The sequence below is a fragment of the Acomys russatus genome, chromosome 14, assembly GCF_903995435.1.
Source record: "Acomys russatus chromosome 14, mAcoRus1.1, whole genome shotgun sequence".
Taxonomy (NCBI): Eukaryota; Metazoa; Chordata; class Mammalia; order Rodentia; family Muridae; genus Acomys; species Acomys russatus.
The window spans coordinates 19,308,383-19,329,412 of NC_067150.1; the positions used below are offsets into that span (position 1 = coordinate 19,308,383).

General features: G+C 37.3%; 1 protein-coding gene across 1 annotated transcript in view; it reads left to right on the forward strand.

The window, feature by feature from the left end:
* Septin7 (septin 7) overlaps nt 1–21,030 on the forward strand; it is a 67,090-nt gene that overhangs the window by 21,648 nt on the left and 24,412 nt on the right. Inside the window, exons 2-3 of the mRNA XM_051156094.1 lie at nt 2,507–2,605; nt 13,842–13,948. Coding sequence (XP_051012051.1) covers nt 2,507–2,605; nt 13,842–13,948 — 206 coding nt within the window. The remainder of the gene's footprint in view (nt 1–2,506; nt 2,606–13,841; nt 13,949–21,030) is intronic.

Sequence of the window (21,030 nt, forward strand, 5' to 3'; positions counted from 1 at the left end):
TACAGTAGTCTTCTAACTTCTTACTTCACTTAGCAGTGAGAGCTAGCTTTAAAATGCTAATCAGGTCGCTTGCCTGTGTAAAACCCTCCAGTGGTTTCCCCTCATATCTAAGATAATAGTCCAACTTTTTGCTTTGGCTGAGTCCCACGTGATCTGGTTCCTGCCTGCCTCCCCGACCTCATTTCCTATCCTTTTGTGTCTTTCCTTTGTCATAGATCACATATCTTCTTTTTTCTTCCTGAAAGTTGCAGATTTATTCCTAGTTTAGGGTCCTTCCTGTTGTCTGGAATGCTTCCTGCCTTTTATTATTTCAACCCTAAGACAGTATTGATTATGAACCAAAGACTACTGAGGAAAAGACAATAAGACACAGATACATACGCTGATGTGTTTTATGCCTTCTGTCTGGTATGTTGGAGGGTTGCTGAAGATTTTTTATCTCCGTGTGTGTATGTGTGTGTGTGTGCGGGCGCGTGCATGCATGTGCATGTGACAGATTTTGAAATGTTGCTTTCACTTACTAAATTACTTTAAGTAGAAACTACAAGAATACCTTAACTGCCTCAAATTGTTTGAAGTAGGTTGTGCGAGTGTAAACTTGAGCCTTTTACAGGGAGTTTATCTTAGTGTTAGGTTTTCTTCTCTGTACTCCATAAGTTGATTTTCAGTTCACAGTTTATCTGATTTCCCCCTATGTGTTATGGCATATCATCTTTAGCTACACTCTACATGTCTTCTAACTCTGAATTCACAAAATTTGAAAAGATTTTAACTAAAATGTTTGTGTTTGTTTAAACTGGGCTATTGACTGACAACATAAAAGTTGTATGAAATTCATAGTACACCTTCCTGAAACTTCATGTCTATATTTTCCCAAACATTTCCTGTAAGACTTCAGGTGCACAGTATAGTAACTGGCCTTTATTAAAAGATAGGAATTCTTTTTATATTTTCAAGGGAAATATAAAAGCTACTGAAAATACAAGAATATTTGACATGCATGGGAAAGAATCTGTCTTTGCTTTAATTCATTTTATTAATTTTCTTTTAATTTGTTGAGTTACATGTAAGTAACTTGCATTTTTCTGTATTTTGCTGTGTTCCAATGGATCTGCCACTCCTGTTTTGACTGAATGTGCCACTACAATTTGTGGAATTCATCACTTGCTGTCTTCTGTGAATTTGTTCTGTTGAAATCTGGAACACTGGAATGATGGAAATGTTTGCATTACAAAGTAGCTGTGAGTATACTATGCAATCTATACATAACATTGTTTAAATTAAATCTAAGTTAAGTTAAATTTAACTTGCAATGACATGAAATAAGACCTTTAAGGAAATTTAAATTTAAGACATAGTTTTATCTTCTTATAAAATAGACTTCCAGATACTTGGCTTTAAGATCCTATATTCTGAAGAGCTTCCTAATTATGTTCAAAATTAGCTTTTAATTTAATGGGCTAGCTTGGCTTACCAACATTTGGCTTAAAAGTTAGTTTATTCTAATGGACAGGATGAAAGTCGTGGTTTAGCTATAAAGGTGATACTGGTGAAGAGTGTGGATTCTGTTTAAATCCAGCTGTGTTGGAGTAATATTTTGATTTCACATGTTGTTCTACCATTAAAATTTAATTGTGACAGAAACTTAAAAGATGTGTGTGCCCCTTGAGAGTATTTTGCCACTATATTTAAATATGAATAAGACTATTTCTAAAGTAAAATTAACCAGTAAGTATCTATTCACTCAGATAGTGTAATTATGAACAGTATTTTTTCACTGGTGGATCAATTAAGAATCATTCTTTACCAATTTAGGATTCAATTTTTAAAACTTACTCATGAAATGATTGTTCAGGTCATCAAGGAACCAAAAGTCCATATAGCTGATAGAATTTTAGTTTACTTGACCACCCTGGATACATTTCATTCCATGAAGATGGAGGTAGCAAGACCATGGGTAACCTTGAAGTGACACAGATGGACCTGAGTTTACAGCTTGAAAGATATGTGCTATTGACTTCAATTATGAAAACCTTCAAGTTCATGGAAAGAAGTTGCTTTAAGCACAAATTTTATTTTATTCCATGAGTCATAAGATCGATCTAAAGAAATCCATAAGTGTGGGAATCAGTCAGTGTGAGCAAAGATCCTTAGTACACACTTAAGGGGATTTGCATTTCTTCATAGTTGAGACTTCTTTGTTCTTTGGTTGCTTTATTTCATTGGTTAGTTCTTGTTACTAACTTACTGTCGAGTGACATCTGCTCGGAAACAGGCTTCATTACTTCTTCATTTGTGGATCTTAATAATTAATTATTTTATTTTCAATTCATGTTTAATTTATTCTGTACCTTCTGCAATTAATGTTTTTATTGGTGATAATATAAGCTCATTTGCTATGAATAATAGTTTGCATAGTTTTAAAAAATAGGTGAAGGAAGAGCTGTGTAGTGTTGCAGAATGTCATTGATAGTAACGTACTGTTCTTCTTACCTTCCTCAGCAACAGAAGAACCTTGAGGGCTATGTGGGCTTTGCCAACCTCCCGAATCAGGTGTACAGAAAGTCAGTGAAAAGAGGGTTTGAATTCACACTTATGGTAGTAGGTAAGATGATTTCATACTATGTGGAGTTTTGGTCTTTTAGATCAGCTTTGGATAAATTTAAGAAATAATATCTTAAATAACTTCAGTGAATATATGCTGTATTTTATCGTATGGGGGTACATTTAAATTTTTTGCTTAGCTGTATATGATTTGTATCTCCGTTTTCTCCTTTCCTTACCCCAACTCCTTTGGTAGAAACTGAAAATTGAGAAAAGATGAGCAGTAGTGGTAGAGTAGGATAACAGCATGATTTTCTCCAGTGACCCTGCTAAGAAAGGAAGAGCTACCAAGTGGCTAGTTACTGTTGGAGGACAACATGCTTATTCTCTGGGTCACATGGGCACTCGAGTTCAACAAGTGTTTGCTCTGAATTTTGGCTAGAAGAATGCATTATTAAAAGGTAATAAATCAAATGATTACCATGAGAATTGCATTTTTGTGTGTGGATGTCCTTGCTTTCTAATTCAGTCTATGAATACTCTGCTCTATAATCCATTTGAAAATACTGTTAAGGGTTATTTTGAGTATAGGCTGGTTAATGTCATTATTATATATAAAGAAACAGTCTGTATTTTTACTCTGTGTAAGATTAGTAATCTTCAATGCCATTTTTATTCATAAGTGGATATTTTCATTGGCTACAGGTTGATTTAAAATCCTAAAATCACGATTGTAAAGGAACTGTGTTATATTTTCCTATCATTTGTTTTACAAAGGTGAAAGCAGGATAATAGATGAACTATTCTTGAGAATAGTGTATATTGTTTTGCTAGTTATGTTTTTACTACACATTGTTTATTTTGATATTAAGTTATTAGAATTAACTGAAATATTTCTTATTGAGGGGAACAGTATATTCTAATATTCTCTCTCTGTGTCTTTCTCTCTCTTGATTTTCAAGACTGGGTGTCTCTGTATCCTTAGCTGTCCTGAACTCCCTTTGTAGAACAGACTGGCCTTGAACTCACAGAGATCTGCTTGCCTCTGCTTCCTGCGTACTGGGGTTAAAAATGTGTGCTACTCCCAGCTGTTTTCTCTCAATTACATTTTTTTCCTTTAATTTTTTTTCTTTCTTTTTTTTTTTTTTTTCTTTTTTTTTTGGCCTTTTGGAAGTTGCATTCATTGTAAAAGTTCATGTGGTTAAAATATTACAGTTTTTATATTCAATAATTGTTGGTGTAGTGGTTTGAGTGAAAATGTCCCTCATATCCAAACGTTTGGTTCTCAGTTGGTGGTATGGCACTATTTGGGGAGGTTTGAAGGTGCGGTCTTAATGGAGGAAGAATTCACTGGGGCCAGCTTTGAGAGTTTACAGCTTCATGTTACTCCTGGTTTGCTCTGTAAGTTAAGGATGTGCGCTCTCAGTTTCCTGCTTTAGCTGCCCGGCCTCCATACCATGATGGATTCTTACCCTCTGGAACTATAAGCCCAAATAAACTCTTCTGAAATCTGCCTTGGTTGTATGGTTTTAATATAGCAACAGAATAGTAACTAAAACAGTTGGTTAATGTGATTGATTTTGGTTTGGTTGAAGTAGTGTAGATGCAGCTTTTGAGCAGAGGGGAGCCTAGGCATGTGGGCAGTCCAGTCTACTTTTTCTTCTGAAGGCTGACAGCCTGGTCTTTAAGTATGAAGAAACACTGCATCTGTAAAGAGATGTCAGTAATTTTAAGTGATAAGCTATAGACAGTGTGGACCACTACGTGTGGTGATTTGAATAGGTACAGCCCCCATAGACTCTTGTGTTTGAATGCTTGGTCTATAGGGAGAGGCACTATTAGGAGGTGTGGCTTTATTGGTGTAGGTGTGGCCGTGCTGGAGGAAGTGTGTCACTGTGGTCGTGGGTGTTGAGGTCTTCCATGCTCGAGCTCTGGCTAGTGTGGAACACAGTCCTTTTCTGCTGCCTTTGGAATAAGGTGTAGAGCTCCCAGCTTCTTCTCTAGTATCCGCCTGATGCTGCCTGATGCTTCCTGCCATGATGGTAATGGATGGGCTGGACCTCTGAAACTACGCCAGCCCTAATTTAATGCTTTCCATTTTAAGAGTTGCTACAGACATGGTATCTCTTCACAGCAATAAAACCCTAACACACTAAAAGAACTCTTAATTAAAAGTTTTCATATTAGAATTTAGTTAAAGAATAGCTTTTGAACGTGTGTTTCATAGAATAATGTCTGGCCCTTTGAGTGAGATCTCCCCCATAGTCTCAGTCATTTGGTCTCTACTATGTGGTGCTGTTTGGGGGAAGCTAGAGGGTGTGCCTTTCTTTTTTTTTTTTTTTTTTTTAAAGATTTATTTATTTATTAGTATGTATACAGTGCTCTGTCTGCACATACACCTGCAGGGCAAAAGAGGGCATCAGATCACATTACAGATGGTTGTTAGCCACCATGTGGTTACTGTGAATTGAACTCAGGACCTCTGGAGGAGCAGTCAGTGCTTCTGAGCCATCTCTCCAGCCTGAGGGTGTGCCTTTACTGGAGAAAGTGTGTCACTGGCAGCAGGCTTTGAGAGTTTAAGGTCTCGCTCTACTCCCAGTTGGTTCTCTGTTTCATGTTTGTGGTTCAGAATGTAGGCTCTCAGCTTGCCCCTTCAGCCATGCTTGCTGCTGTGATTTCCCTGCTGCCATGAGACTAATCTTCTGGAACTGTAAGCCCAAGTAAACTCCTCCTTAAATTGCCTTGGTCATGATATTTTATCACAGCAACAGAGAAGTAAGTAATATATTTACCTTGCCTTTCTAAAGGAGTTGGGGGCGGTAAGGGAATGGGGGAGGCAGGAACAGGACAACCCAACCCAGAACTGCCTCCCACATCAGTCATTAATTAAGAAAGTGCCTCAGATCACACGCCCTCCCCTCCTCCCCAGCTAACCACTAGTACAATACGGTTGACATAAAATTTGTTTTATTTCCGCAGGTTTTGGGGGGGGGGTGTGAAGTGGGAGAGAGGGGCTGTGGAGTGATCTGATGCTGATTATTACCTTTTGTTAGAAGAAATATTCAGTCTCAATGCATCTTATTTATGAGTTTTACTGATGAATCTTTTAATAAAATGCAATTGTTTGGTTTTCTGGCCACAGGGTCTCTAGTATCTGAGGCTAGCCATGAACTTACTCTGTAGCTGTTCTAGTTTGCTTTCTATTGTTTATGGTAAACACCATAGTCAACCCCCTCCCAACCAAGAAAAACAAAAGAAAACCAACCAACCAAATAAATGAATAACTTGGAATAAAGGGTTTATTTCACCGTACAGCTTATAGTACTCATGAAAGGAAGTCAGGGCAGGAAATGAAGTAGAGACCATAAAGGAATTCTGCTTACCGGCTTGCTCCCCATGGTTTGTTAAGGTTATTTTTTATATAGTTGAGGACCATCTGTCATCTGCCAGGGTTGGTACCACCCATAGTGGGCTGTGTCCTTCTACATCAGTCATTAATGAAGAAGCTGCTCTACAGACTTGTCTGTGGGACAGCCTGATGGAGACATTTTCTCAGTTGAAATTCTCTCCTCTCCTCTGATCCTAGCTTGTGCCAAATTGACAAAGCCTGAAAGGATAATGGCAAAGTCTGCTCTTGAATTGGTCCTTCTTCTTGTGCCTGCTCAGTCTTTGGGTTAGAATTATGCTCATCTGGAATATGGATTTTCTGTCCCTCTTTATCATAAGATCTTAACTGTGGATTTAAAAAACAAAACAAAACAAAAAAACAGGTTTGTGATGGCGCATGCTTTTAATACCAGCACTTGGGAGGCAGAAGTAGGTGGATCTCTGTAAGTTCAAGGCCAGCATGGTCTACAAAGTGAGTCCAGGACAGTCAAGGCTATATAGAGAAACCCTGTCTCAAAGAACAAAAACAAAAAACCCCAAACAAACCCAGAAAAAGAAAAACAGGTTTAATATCTTGTTTTCCACTGCTCCTTGAATGTTGTTTCAGTTATATTTGTAGAGATATGTGTGTAAGGACTAAAGCTTTTTCATTTATATAGCTGTTGTGCCTGGCTATCTCTAAATAAATTATCTGCACATATTGATCCTAATTTTCAGGCCTTAGGTTGAGGCTAGCAGCATTTTTGTTTTTAAAGTCATAGAAACAGAATTATATTTGTTCTAAGTCATAGAGAGCTGAAACTTTGATTGTCTCCTCTTAAAAATTACAAGATGTTTCTTATGAGTTAGGTCCTCATTTTTTGAGATCTAAATCCAGAACCATTTGACTACCAAACACTTCTTGGTTTGACAAAAAACGAGGACTTTAGTGATTTCTTTACAAAATATTTTACTTTGTTGGGGGGGAAACTTGATTGAATATCCTTTTCAGAAATACTTACTGAGTCCTTCATATGAATATACTTTCATGTCAAAGAGGCATGGCATGCAGTTCATATTTTTTCTTTCAAAGTATCTTATCATATGTATGATAAGATAAAATGAACATAAAAAGATACGGTGTTTCTAGACATTAAGTAGAAGTATACTAAGGAGTATATAATAAGAATCATACCAAATTTAGAGGTTTAAAGATACACATAATTTTGAGAATAGAATTGAGGTTGGGATTGAAAGTGTAGTCTAGCTGGGAAAAGAGCAGCCAGTTGTATTAGTCAGAGAACTCTAGAGGAACAGAGCACTGCAGTGATACATATCACAAGAGGATTTACTAGATTTGGTTATGTAAGTGCAGCTGGGTTGTTCAGCAACAGCCATATGCATACTGGCATACTGGAGGCGGAGAACCTGGTAGTTGATGGATCTAAAGAGCTGGATGCTTCAGCAGTCCCAATATGGTGCTGCAGGCCTGCTGCTGTGTTCCAGTGTCAGTGAGGGATGACAGCTGCCTCATGGGGCAGGGGAGAAGCACTTAAAGCCACAGGTAACTAAGGAGCACAGGCAAAAGCAAAAGCATCTCCTCCAGACGTCTTTCTATCTGGGCTACTCTGAAGAAGTACTGATCACCCTGATGGGGAGGTCTTCTACCTCACTTATTTCTTTCAGGAATGCTCTTGCATACTTGCCCAGAGGGCCCCCCTTTTCTTATTTTTAAACTAATTTATTCACTTTATATCCTGATCATAGCCCCCTCCCTCCCCTCTTTCTGGTCCCATCCTTCCTCCCTCTCTTCCTCCCCCCTATTCCTCAGAAAAGCGGACCCCCCTCCCTACCCTCCCATTCCAGTTCAGTCAAGTCAGGACTGAGCATATCTTCTTCCCCTGTGGCCTGGTGAGGCAGTACCATAAGGGGGAAGTGATTGAAAAGCAGGCAACAGAGTCCATGTGAGAGAGACAGCCCCTGGTCCTCTTACTAGTGGACCCCCATGAAGCCTGAGCTGCCCATCAGCCACATCTATGTAGAGGACCTAGGGTCAGTCTGTTCATGGTCCTTGGATGGTGCTCCAATCAAATTGACAATCGAAGTTAACAGTCATACCACTTTTTAATAATTTGTGTGTCAGGCACATGTGTATTATGTATGTTAAGTCACAGTCCTATAATAGCCATAGTAATTTGTTTCAAAGATAAAATTGAGGTGTTAGATTACTTGTTCATGGTTGCAAATTCAGTCTGTTTCTGTGTGTTACTAACATCCACACATAGGCTTTTTAAGAATAATGAGTATATGTTAATACTAAATTGTGTACAGTGAAGCCAGTAAGTATATCTAGAGAATTCTTGTTTGCAAATCTTTGCTTAAAAATTAATTAAAAACCAGTATCAGGCTAGGTGTTGTGATGCAGTTGGAAGAGAGAGGCAGGCAGCTTTCTGAGTTTGATGCCAGCCCAGGCTACAGAGTAAGACACTGTTTCAAAAAAACAAAGCAGAAGCAAAACACTACCACCACCAAAAACTGGTGTTAGGTTTGTCATGTAATGATGCAGTGTAGGTTTGTGTTTAGTGAGAAGTGTCTCATTCTTGATGGCTGTGGGGTCAAATAAATCTCTATTCACAGCCTTCTGAACAAGTGTTTGCGTGTGAAGGCTTCTACTGTGCCAAGTTCTGTACCTCACTAAATCATGTTTAGTAGTAAATCTCATCTGTGCCCCGCATACACAAAGGTCCTGAAAAAATATGCCATATCTGTTTATCAGATGCATTCCTTATGTAATACAGATGTATTATATAATATTATATGTATATTTATTATTACATAGACATATATGTTACATAAGGACTGCAGGATTACTGGAGAGCCACTGCTTTTCAGGCTTTGTTGGAGGCTCCCAAGAAGCTGGGTTCTGTTATTAGTGAAGAAAAGTAGAAGTATTAACAGCTGTAGTGGCAGGAGGATAGGTGAACTGGCCAGTAGGGTAAATGAACTCACCAATGACCTCTGAAGGCAATGAGGTGTAAAACAAAGCATTTTCTCTTGCCCTTTTATCTTCCTTCCACAGAAAGTGCTAACCACACTTAGAGTGTGTCTTCCAACTTTAAATAGCCTGATGGAAAGATCATTTGTATGTGTGTGAGTCAGTGCCTCATCTCTTCATCGAATCCAAGTCTGGGGAAATTGAAAACTAAGATTAACCATATGTTAGTCTGTTGTTTTAAGACAGGCCTCCACTCTGTAACACAGCATGGCCTAGAACTCTGTGTAGTTCAGGCTGGCCTTGAACTTAAATTTACCCTGCCTGTGCTTCCTAATTGCTGGGAGTACAAGTGTCTGTGTGGATTGTACGTTTTTTCTTTGAGAATGTTATGTCCTTTGTCCAATTTTAATTGCTTGTTATTTTGTTGTTGAGTCTGTTTGGTAACCCTCTTGTACATGTTTCTTATTCTTTTGTTTTGGATTTTCAAGACAGGGTTTCTCTGTGTAGCCTTTACTGTCCTGCACTTGCTTGTAGACCAGGTTGGCCTTGAACTCACATCAGTCTGCCTGCCTCTGCCTCCACAGTGCTGGGATTAAAGGCATGCGCCACATTTCTTATTCTTAATGGTATTGCTGCTTGATGATGAGGAAGAATCCTTGCAATCAAGGCATAATTTCACCTCAGCCATGGCATATAATTCTTTTATGTGCTGTTGTATGATTCATTTTGCTAATTGTTTGTTTAGACGTTCTGTATCCTTTATCTCCAGGGATGTTGATCTTTAATCCCATCCTCCACACACCTTTTTATTGTTTGCTTGTTTGTAATAGTAGCTCATATAGTCTACATTTTGGCTCGCCGAAAACTCTGCATCCTCCTACTGTCTCTGGGGTGCTGGGGTTGCAGGTCTGAACTACCGTGCCTACCTTAATTTTCCCTTCTTATGTGTGTTTGGCCTTTGTATGAAGATGGTGCTAGCCTTATAGAATGAGTGTTCCTTCCTCTAATCTCTGGGAAGAGTTTGAAGAGAGTTGGCTTTCCTTAAGTGTCGGGTAGAGCTCTCTAGTAAGGCCATTCGGCCCAAGGCTTTTCTTTTATGGAAAGTTTGATTAGTTTCAGTTTTCTTCCAAGATGTGACTTCATTAACACAGTTTGTTCTTCATGGCTTAGTTTTAGAGGGCATATAAGTTTCAGAGCCTTATCCAGTGTGTTATCCAGTTTGTTGGCATAGTCACAGTATCCTGTTAGCCTTTTTCTTATTGTAAAATGTGAAATATTCCATGTTTTAAAATTTCTAATTTCAGTTTTTCTCTTTTTTTTTTTTTAGTGTAGTTGATGACCTGTTTATTTTTGAAGGCCCTATTTGGACAATTCACTTAGTTTTGCTAATTTTTTTCCTTCTCTTCCCTCCCTCTCTTGGTCTGCTGTAGCCATTATTATTTCTTTTTGTGTTTAATTTACTCTTTTCTAGATGTGCAAGCTGAAAGGGCAATTTTAAAAAATCAGAGCATCAATTTTATGTAAGCATTTATAACTGACAATTCCCTAGTACTGCCTTTCTTAGTGCCATAAGGTTGGCAAACTGTGTTGTCATTTTCCTTTTTCTCTATATATATTTTAATTCTCCTTATAGCCTTCTTTTCGATCCTTTGGTTGCATGAGAGTATGTTGATTAATTTCTAAATATGTGTAAAATTTTCAGTTTATGTTTGTTCATGTGCTTGTGTGTGTGTGCATGCATGTGGGGGCAACAAGTTGATATCAGTTCCTCAGTTGCTTTGCATTCTTTTTTTTTTTCCCCCCTTTTCTTTTTTAAGACAGGATCCCCCTGTCTCCCTGACCATGGAGCTCACTGATTAGGTTAGACTGACTGGTGAGCACAGGGGTTTTTATGTCTCTGCCTGCACAGTGCTGGGGTTGGTGGTGAGTATAGTCACATCCTGCCTTTACATGGGTACTCATGATTAGACTCTGGTATTCACGTTTTTATTGCAAAGCACTTTACTTCTGAGCTGTCTCCATGCACCAGTTTTGTTTAGTTATGGTAAGAAAATGTATGCTTTTATTTCAGCTTTTTTTTTTTTTTTTTTAAAGATCTGATTGTTAAATTTGAAGACGTATTTTTGACTGGACTTAGTCTTTGAAGTAGAAACTCTCAATGAGGACAGCTTACATCTCTTGGCAAACTGTTCCTTGGCTTCCTTTATTATCTTGGCCAAAAGTTTAATATATTCTGTAGCCTCCTCATTTTTCTTAGTGTGTTGTTTCTTCAGAGCAGTATGTTGACATTTATGTTGCAGGACACGTGAGGTAACAAGATGCTGAATCATGGATACTTTAGTCCTTGGCTTCTTACCATCTTTGTTTAAAGTCTTTCTCATAATACATTGGTGGTCTTCCCCCATCCCTTTTCTTTGTAACGATAACAAAGCTGAGAGCTCTTAGATTGGAAAACTTAAATTGGAATCCACAGTATGTTTGCAAACAGACTTGTGCTTCCTCTCTCCAGTTCTCTTGCGTCTATAACAAAAATACCCCTTACACATTAGCAGGTGCACCTTGCAGTGGGTCAAGATGCCTTGATTTATGAGAAAACTTTGTTTCTCATTCCCACCACTGATTTTGGCCAACAGAACCTTCCACTCTTCACCCAGAGCTTCAACAGCCACTTCTGTGGCCCTATGCTTCTCATAGAATGAGCTGTGCTTATACATCATCCACCTGAATGAATTTCTGACAGCCTGAATACCTAGGAGGTGCCACAAAAAGATTTCAGTTAAAAAAATATATGAAGACTTTTAGTCATTCCTTAAAAAATCTTTTACTTTTTATGTGAGAAAAATATGTATTATTCTACAGAGTTCAATGTTTCACTTACATTATTAGCTCTAGTTTGTTCATAATATAGTTCATATCTTAATTTTCCTTAGATTATTGTCCATCTAGTTGTTCTATCTGTGACTGAAGTGTCCAACTATAATTATAGAATTATTTATTTCTTTACTTTTATTGTTTGTTTTACATACTTGGAAATTTTGCTATTTGGTATCTGTTTTCATCCATTTGATGCTAGAAAATTAACATGTAAATATTAGTGGAGAACTTGTACCATTCTGCTATTTTTTCTCTGGATAGTTTATAACTGTAAGGATCTTAGCTCTTTCTGTTTATAATAGTTTATAATAATTACATCTTTGTGAATTGATGTGTGTTTGTAAGTTATATCTTTGTGAATTGATAATTTTATCAGCATACAAAGTCTGTTGGGTTTTTTTGGGTTTTGTTTTTATTTTATTTTTACTGTCCTAACAGTTTTTGACCTGTTTTGCGTGATATTAGAATGACTATTCTTCCTCTTTTGCATAGATTTATTTTTCAACCTGTTTGTATGCTTAGGTCTAAAGTGACTTGTACCATTCTGCTCTTTTTTCTCTGGATATTTTATAAGTGTAAGGATCTTAGCTCTTTCTTGAGCTATTATGAACAGAACCCAGCCTGCATATGTAAATGTTACTTAATTCAAAACTTGCCTGTTATTGTCTATTGAGTAGTAAAAATAAATGCATTAACTGTGACATCAGTTACCATTACATTTTATAGTATGTTTTAACCTTGTATGATGTATACCTTAAAGATGTTTCTATTATGGTAAAATGAACTGTATGCTTGGTACTATATATATTACACATTAAAAATTGAAGAATATGTGATCACAGTAGAAGTCATGCCAGAGCTTCTTCTCTTCTTTTTTGGGCATGTGCATGGAAATACAGGTGCCCACTGAGGCTAGAGGCATTGAATCCCCCTAGATTTACAGTTGTGAGCTGCTGACATAGGCGCAGGGAGTCTAATTGGGTTACTTTGCAAGAGCAGTATGTGTTCTTAACCATTATCTTAAGCCATCTCTGTAGTCCCAGATTTCTATTTTTTTTAAATATCTTTGTTCGTTCATTATTGTCTGCAATAATGATTACTACTTTTACTTTTTATTTCATTGAAATAACGATATATAAGCTAGCTAATCTCCCCCCCCCCCCTAATGTGACTGACTTTGGTCATTAAAATACGTTTCTGTTAAAAGTGTCAGTTACAATATTATATGTGTTAGTTTTAAAGGTGATGGGTGGTAAGTTATTAAACACTGATTTAAACCCTTTGACAGTGTAGCTCTTAATTGGTTAGTGTCTTCCTTTTCCTGTGGCTATTGTACACTGCCCTGACAAAAACAACATAAGAAGGGTTTACTTGGGTTCACAGCCTGCTGTAGCAGGGAAGGGCTGGCATTATAAGCTTAAGGCAGCTGCTTACATTGCACCCAGGCAAGAAGTTGAGAAAGCTGATTGCTTGCTCTCAGCTAGCTGCTTCTTATGTAATTTGGGACCTAACTCCAGGGAGTGATGTCTCCCTTAAGCCCCCATTCTCTTTAGGTGGGTCTTTCCACCTGTATTGCAATACCAAGTCAAAAATGCCTCATGTGCATGCCCAGTGGCTTACCTAATCTAAACAATCTGGAAGTTTATCTAGTAAGTGGTTCTAGATCCTTTCAGTTGACCATGCTAGTGAGAAACTGAGGACAAAAATATTTTTTCTGCATCCTTTTTTTCCTCTCTGAAAGGAAGCAGAGGAACAGTGGATCTGAGGGGAAGTGAGGAAGGGAGGAACCAGGAGGAGCAGAGATGGAGGGGAGGCTGCTGTGTGGATGTATTGTGTGGAACAAGAATAAATAAAGGGAAAAGAATTAAAATATATTTTTTTTATATGGAGTCTTGATGTTTTTTATTGTGAACCTAGCCTTTGATGGGTGGACCATCTCTCCAGCCCTAATGTGGAGTCTTTGTCATATGTTTTAGAGTGTCACAAACCAGTGAAGTACTAGCATTACTATCTATTGTATAAAACACCTAAGTTTGACAGATTTTTCTTCTATTTATTTTAGGTGAATCTGGACTGGGAAAGTCAACATTAATCAACTCATTGTTCCTCACAGACTTGTATTCTCCAGAGTATCCAGGGCCTTCTCATAGAATCAAAAAGACTGTACAGGTATATAATGTTATGTAGAGTTATGTTGCCATGCAACAATTTGTTGTATAACTTTTATTTAGTGTCTAGAAGTACATTCATATTTGACCTTTAAGTGGAAAGTGGTAAGCATGACTTTATTAAACACAAAAACGTACTTGGCTGATGAGAGGAATTATCTTGAGCCTGCTGTCATTACCCCATGACCCTCCTAAAAACTGCATTGTGATATAGTAATAACCCCAGAGTTCTGTTGTCAATTATGATACTCACTTTGCACATACAGCTAAACTTGAGCCAATAAAATTAAGTGAAATTTAGAAAGCAATTTCTCACATGGCACCATACACAGCTCAAATGCTCTGTTGCCACAAACGCTGTTTCTTATTTTGGACAGCCATATAACATTTCCACTATTGCAGTGAGTTAGTACCGTATGTTAGCTAAATGGCAGTAGTAATTATGTAAGACCACCAAGTTGTGTGGCTTCCAGTTTGTCACCTCTTAGTCTATAGACAAGCAGATGAGCTGAGATCTTAATAAATATAGTTTCTGATCTTGTATGTTTGTGGTAGGACTGGATTTCTGCATTTCTAACAGGATCCTAAGTGGCAGAACACACGTTATAAGCACGGCCTAGATTCCAGACCAGGAGTTTTCAGACTTCCCTTTAATACAGCGCTTCATGTTACGGTGACCTCAGCCATATGAAATCAGATATGTGATTTCCAAAGAGGTCACAGCCCGTAGGTTGAGAATAGTTGCTCTAGACTTTGCAACACAATAGCCTGTAGCTACCTATCATTCCCAAGCTTTTGCAATAAATGTAGTTCAAAAAATTTAAAAGTACTTGCATGGATCACTATATATTTTTGCTTGGTAGCACTGCTGTAACTGTTGGTTTAAAGCCTTATTGATGGGCTGATGGAGTAATTACACAGCACATTGTTGACTTAGCTAGATTTGAAGTAGTAGTGATTATAAATGAGCTAGATGGAAGGACAGAAACATATAACACTGCCAGATGCCGTTTAGTCATTTGATTAAGAGTGGTTTTGCCTGTAATCCCAGCACTCGGGAGGCAGAGGCAGGTAGATTGCTGTGAGTTGGAGGCCAGCTGGTCTACAAAGTGAGTCCAGGACAGCCAAGGCTACACAGAGAAACCCTGTCTCAAAAACTAAAAAAGAAGAGGAGGAGGAGGAGTAGGTGGTGGTGGTGGTGGTAGTGGTTTTGTGAAGAGAATATTTTATTTGTCATTTAGCTTTGTTTGGTTTAGAAAGGGAAGAAAATTAAACCTTAAAATTACCTACAGAAAGGTGTTTCTAAGAATGTGAGTCTACACAGCCTATTTTGTGATTAATAGTGAAGATTTTAGTCCTAAAAAAGAAAAACTTTACTTTTTTAAATGTAGTTTTTAATATTCAATATCATCAAACTTGGAAATCTTTAATGAACGCTACAGAGTAGACTTCTAAGTTCAGATGTATTTGATATAAAATAATCTGCTGGATATTGTCATAGACCTACAAAAACTTTTTGGTTACGTAATTTTTGGAGTTCTCATTATTTTTCTAGCCTATAGATAGCTAATTTCAGATCTCCATCAATCATAAAGTCTAAGACTTAATGAGTCACTGTTATCTTCCAGATACTACTGTAAATGCTGTGAATGTTTATTAATTTACTTGATTATTAGTCTTACAACTTTATGTGGTAGATGGTAGAAATATCTCGTTTTACAAATGTGACAGTTGAGACAGAGACTGTGCCATGCCTTGAGATCATGTAATGAATGAAGAGACAAGTTGCAAATTCAAACTGTACTGTTCTCTCTCTCTCTCTCTCTCTCTCTCTCTCTCTCTCTCTCTCTCTCACTTACTCACTCACTCATGCTGTAGATGGATAATGACTGTCAGTTGAATAGACTTAATACATTCTTCATAAATTGATTAACTTTTCTTTATTACTACTTTATGAATTACAACATACTATCATTACAAGTTAACAGCTTTCTTCTGGTTTATTTTGCTACATGAAAGTCATCTACCTCGTTTTTTGAGACATGTCTTCTAGTGGCTGGGAGCTTTCTTCTCAGGCTCTGTTGCCTGGCCAGCATTGAGATTGCAGATACATACTGCTGCACCTAGGTGGCTTTTTTTACATGGAATTTTGGAGATTTGTGTGGCAAGTACTTTGCTTGTCCACCCTTTATTTTTAGCTATCCTTACCTATTCACCACAGTAACTTAACAAGTAATTATGGGGATTTTTAACACATAGAAATCTAGTGTAACATGTTTATGACAAAATATTTCAGTAAAAGATTATAGCCATAGTCTGTTCTATAAATTGCAGAAATATCTGTTATAGGATTCATGAGATATTGTCTACATTAGGTGTATTATTTTTTTTCCTTTGTCCTGTTTTACTCAGTTTTGTTCTGAAATCACAAACTTAACCATAAGTATTGTGGATTTTCACATGCATACATATATCTAGGTATAGAGCTTCTGGGTCAATAGGTACTGCATTTACAGCATTCTAGGAAGTTGCCACATGCTTCTCGTCCAATGTTATATCACTCTGTTCTCAGAGATAAACCCTTCACCTTTCTGGATTAATTTGGATGTTCTTGAACTTCGTGTAGATTTATTTTTGAAGCTCCTTTTTTCCCCTGAGGATTATTTCTCTTACTTACTCATGCTGGTTGTACTTGTTCGTTCTGATTGCTGGGCAATACGGTTTTGTAGAAATAAGTCACAACATATACTTTTTATTTTGAATAAATATTTGGGTTTCTCTTTTTTACTCACACAAATACTCTGTATATGTATGTGTAAAGACAAAAGGCGTTATGTGGCTTTCATGCATTGTCTTCGATGTGCAGTAAGGTTGAGTAGGGCAGTTTTACTAACTGGCTACTTAAGTTTCATTGCACTACTTTCGTCATTTTAATATTTCCTATCATTTTCTTTCTCATTTTCAGGAGTTCTTTATCTAAATAGGAACCCCTACAGTTTAAACAGTTAGGTGTCTTATTCCCAGCTAGCATCTATTTAGAAAGATGTAACTTTTGCTTCTTTCCTACCAGGGAAGAACATGGCATATTGTGGATGAGAGTCATTCAAAAGGCCTGAATTTAGTTAGAATGTGGTCACCTTTTGCAGCTTGTTGGCTCCCCCACAGCCCAGTAGTCTAGCAGATGATCTGTCCTTGAAGTAATAAATTGTCTCAGTAGAGGGAACTGATCTATTATTACATCACATTTCATACATATAGAATGATATAGGCATACCATCTGGAGTTTTAAAAGAGAAATGCCCGTGACTTTTGTGACGTGAAGGGTTTTTGGAACATTTCCGTTGTCAGAAAATGAAAGAAGAGAAAAATCCTCTCCTAGGTTATGGCCAAAGAGTGAAACTTTAATAAGTAATACCACAACGTCATAGTCTCCTTCCTGAATGTTAAATTTATAGGAAACCTGTGTGTTGAGGGAGAGATTTGTTGACATTCATAGTCTTGGAAGATTACTAAGTACTTAAACTAACGGAGCGCTGATTCTGAGATCACTGTTCTGATTCAAGTGAGGGTCTCACTTGAACACTTAAGATTAATTTTTAGCCTCCGCTGTTGGCCTAAGGACTCCTGCTGAGCATTTCCAGATGGGAGCAGGTATCAGGCATGGTCTCCTCTATACTAGTGGTTCTCCACGTGAGTGTACCTCAGATGGAGGCAAGCCTCAGATAATTTCCATCTCTTGTAAAGTCTCAGGTGGCTATACTCACAAAGTTTAGTATAGAAAACTCCTGTTTTGTGGTGCTCCTGGACAGTTGTAAAGTGCTTTCATTTTATCTCAGTAGAAAGTAGAGAGGGAAGTGTTTCTCCTTACCCTTTGAAGAATATTTCAAACTGAATACAATGGTGCCATGTTGCTTTTGTCTTCATTTATATAGTTTTCCTAAATGGGCTATTAAAAATTAAACAACAGGGGGAAAGTAGACAGTTGCACTCTTCATGTTCTTACTTCAAGTATAGATACCAAGATTGGTGAAAAACTTAACAAACAATATACTACATGCCATAGTGTGTGTGTGTGTGTGTGTGTGTGTGTGTGTGTGTGTGTGTGTGTATGATAATTACATTTTATTTGTCTGTCTGTCTGTCTGTCTGTCTATACCTTCACTTCAGTCAGGACCACTGAGAAACAGTGATCTCAAACATATTAAACTTGATACAAGTTCTTGGGGTAGACCTGGCTGTCCTACACTTGTTTATAGACCAGCCTATCCTCAAGAGTCACAGAGATCTGCCTGGCTCTGCCTCCCAAGGTCTGAGATTAAAGGCATGCGCTATCACACCCAGCAATTTTAAGTTCTTGATTGGCACACTTGCTCTACTGTAAAATGTTTTCTTGGGAAAAAAAAATGTTTTCTTGGTATGTGAAGTTTAGTAAATCACTTAAGTAGTCATTTTATAGTGATACAGATTCAGTAGCGATGCAGTTTCAAAGCAATGGGTTATACTATACAATGCTTTATATTTATAGACTTCTTGAAAACTTTCCACAGAGCTAAATGTCCTATAGATATTATTTCTTTTTAGCTTTTGAGCCAATCAGTTGCATAAACATTCGAGTCCTTTACATACTAGGTTTGGGTCTTTAGTAATGATGGTCACAACATTTTTAATGATCTATAGTTGGAAAACATAGAAATTATGAAATAACAAAGATGCTGCTGTAAGTAAGGTGCTATTGAGGTGGTTTCTAGGATTTAGTGAAATGGTATGATGGCAAGATGCAGTAGGTTGAGTGATAGGTAAGTCTGGCACTGAAGATTGGTGATAGCTCTGCAGAGGACAAGAGTGAATACTTACAAATGAATATAAAGGAAGCATTTATTCCCAAGAGCCCTATCCTTGTTTGTAATTTACCTCCTGGGTGCTCAGAGAACAGGGTTATGGTACTATGGTACCACATCTTTCCTTTTTTATGTTTTCCAAAGAAACATTTGTGGTATTAAATGCTGCATTTTCTGGCTTTGAGGCAAGTAAATATATCAGGCTCTCTTCAGAGCTTTGGCCTTGCTGCCACTTTTTGAGCAAGTATAAGTAAAGGTGTAAGCCCTTGACAGAAAATGTTAGCCCTCTCTTCAACATGTTGTGTGCGTAATTAAATACCACATTTTGTTTACGTTAATAAGATTCTTGTAAACATTAGGTTAAAACGGTTAGTGTACTTGGTAGTCCTTTTGGTTGTAAAGCTGAAAAATAGTCATTGAAGGCTTGCTTTGCGCTTAGATTGAAAAGCGACAATATTAGAAATAGAGGTATCTTTGATATGTTGGATGTAAGGAGCCAAAGGATGCCTCAGTAAGTCAACAACACACATAAACAATATGAGATTTAGTTTTACTTAGTTCTAGAGAAAAACAGAGTTGAAAATGCTGTGTTTTCATTTCTTTGGCAGTAAGTTACGTATTTAATCTTCGAGAACTGTGGGTGATGCTCTAAAATATGCCTATGTGACCTGCGTAAGAAAAGTGCATGGGAAAGTGACCATTTGGCACAGATTACTAAAACTTTCAAATTCCTGGGCTTAAATTAATTTGTTTTCCATGGGTCCCATGAGGATACTTGGAAAACCAGATGATATGATAGAATTGGATCCTGTGAATGGCACTAGTTTACAGCACTAGTTTTTGGATCTTTCCCATTTGCTGCTGACTTCTTTGTATTTGATGGAAAATAATCTGTATAAACAGATTCATTAAATACATAAATGCTTTATTTTTCTTATTAAGTCAATAAACAAGTTGAATATTTTAAAAGAATGATATTGAGATTTGAACCTAAGGCCTTGAAAATGCTAAATAATCTCTTTGCCACTTTACTTACAGCTCCAATGCCTAATCTTTTTTAATACAAAAAATATCTTAAAAGTTAAGCTGTCATATTAAGCTGTGTGACTAATATATACAATTATTAAAGGAGTAAAAGGGTTTGTTAATAAAAAACACACTGAAGTAAATTTATTTTATTATATGTATGTGATGTATATGTACACCATATGCATGTTTAGATGTCTTACAAGAGAGGGTGTCAGGTCTCCTGGAACTGGAGTTACAGTTAGTTGTTAGCACCTATCTTGGCAACATATACTCTTTAACTGCTGAGCCATTCATTGCTCCAGCCTCTGGTTGTTTCTTTTTAGTGACGTTTATCATTAACTCGTATGAAAGATCTGGGAATGAGCCAAGATAATTCAAGAGGTAGATGTGACCAGATTATCCTTTGACCAAAAAGTATAAACTTCTTAGAGCCCCAGATCCAGACAGGGTTCTCTGAGTAGCACTGGCTGTCCAGGATTTTGTAGACCAGGCTAGCTTTGAATTCACAGAGATCCGCCTGCCTCTGCTTCCCCGAGTGCTGGGATCACAGGCGTGCACCGCCATGCCTCACTGACTTTTTTGTTTTGATAATCTAATACTGATGCATAGTTACAACTCTTCTTTATTGATACATAGTTTTTAATCTATATAGACTTCATACTTACTAATAGTGAGTTGGTAACTTTTCAAATATTCAGATTGCTAGTAGATAAATATGCTTATATTTGGTATACTCAGTTTTCACTGATAACATAAGCCAAGATCAAAGCAGTTTGAAGAACATTGATCTGAAAGATGAGTTCAAGGACTATCTAAGAGATAGGAAACATGCCTTTCATAGACTTGTATGTCTGAATTGTTGGCTTTCTTTTCTCCAATTTCAACAACTTCCTGATAATAAACTACTTTTTTCAAAAAAAAAAAAAAACCAAAAACTTGATTGTAGTAAACATATAATGTTCAGTTTGGTAGCTACATGTGAGCTATTTGAGTTTATTCACATGAAATAGAACTAAGTATTTAGTTCATCGATTGCAGCCATCAACATTCCAAGAGGTAAGTAACCACATAACCAAGGATTGCTTTATTGGACAGTGTAGGTGGAGACTAATTTGGACGTCTCAGAAGTGTTATTGGACATTGTTGCCCATGACACACCTTGGCTTCAGCTTCACAGTCTCCTTATTCACTAGCAATCCTCTGTTAAAAAATGTCA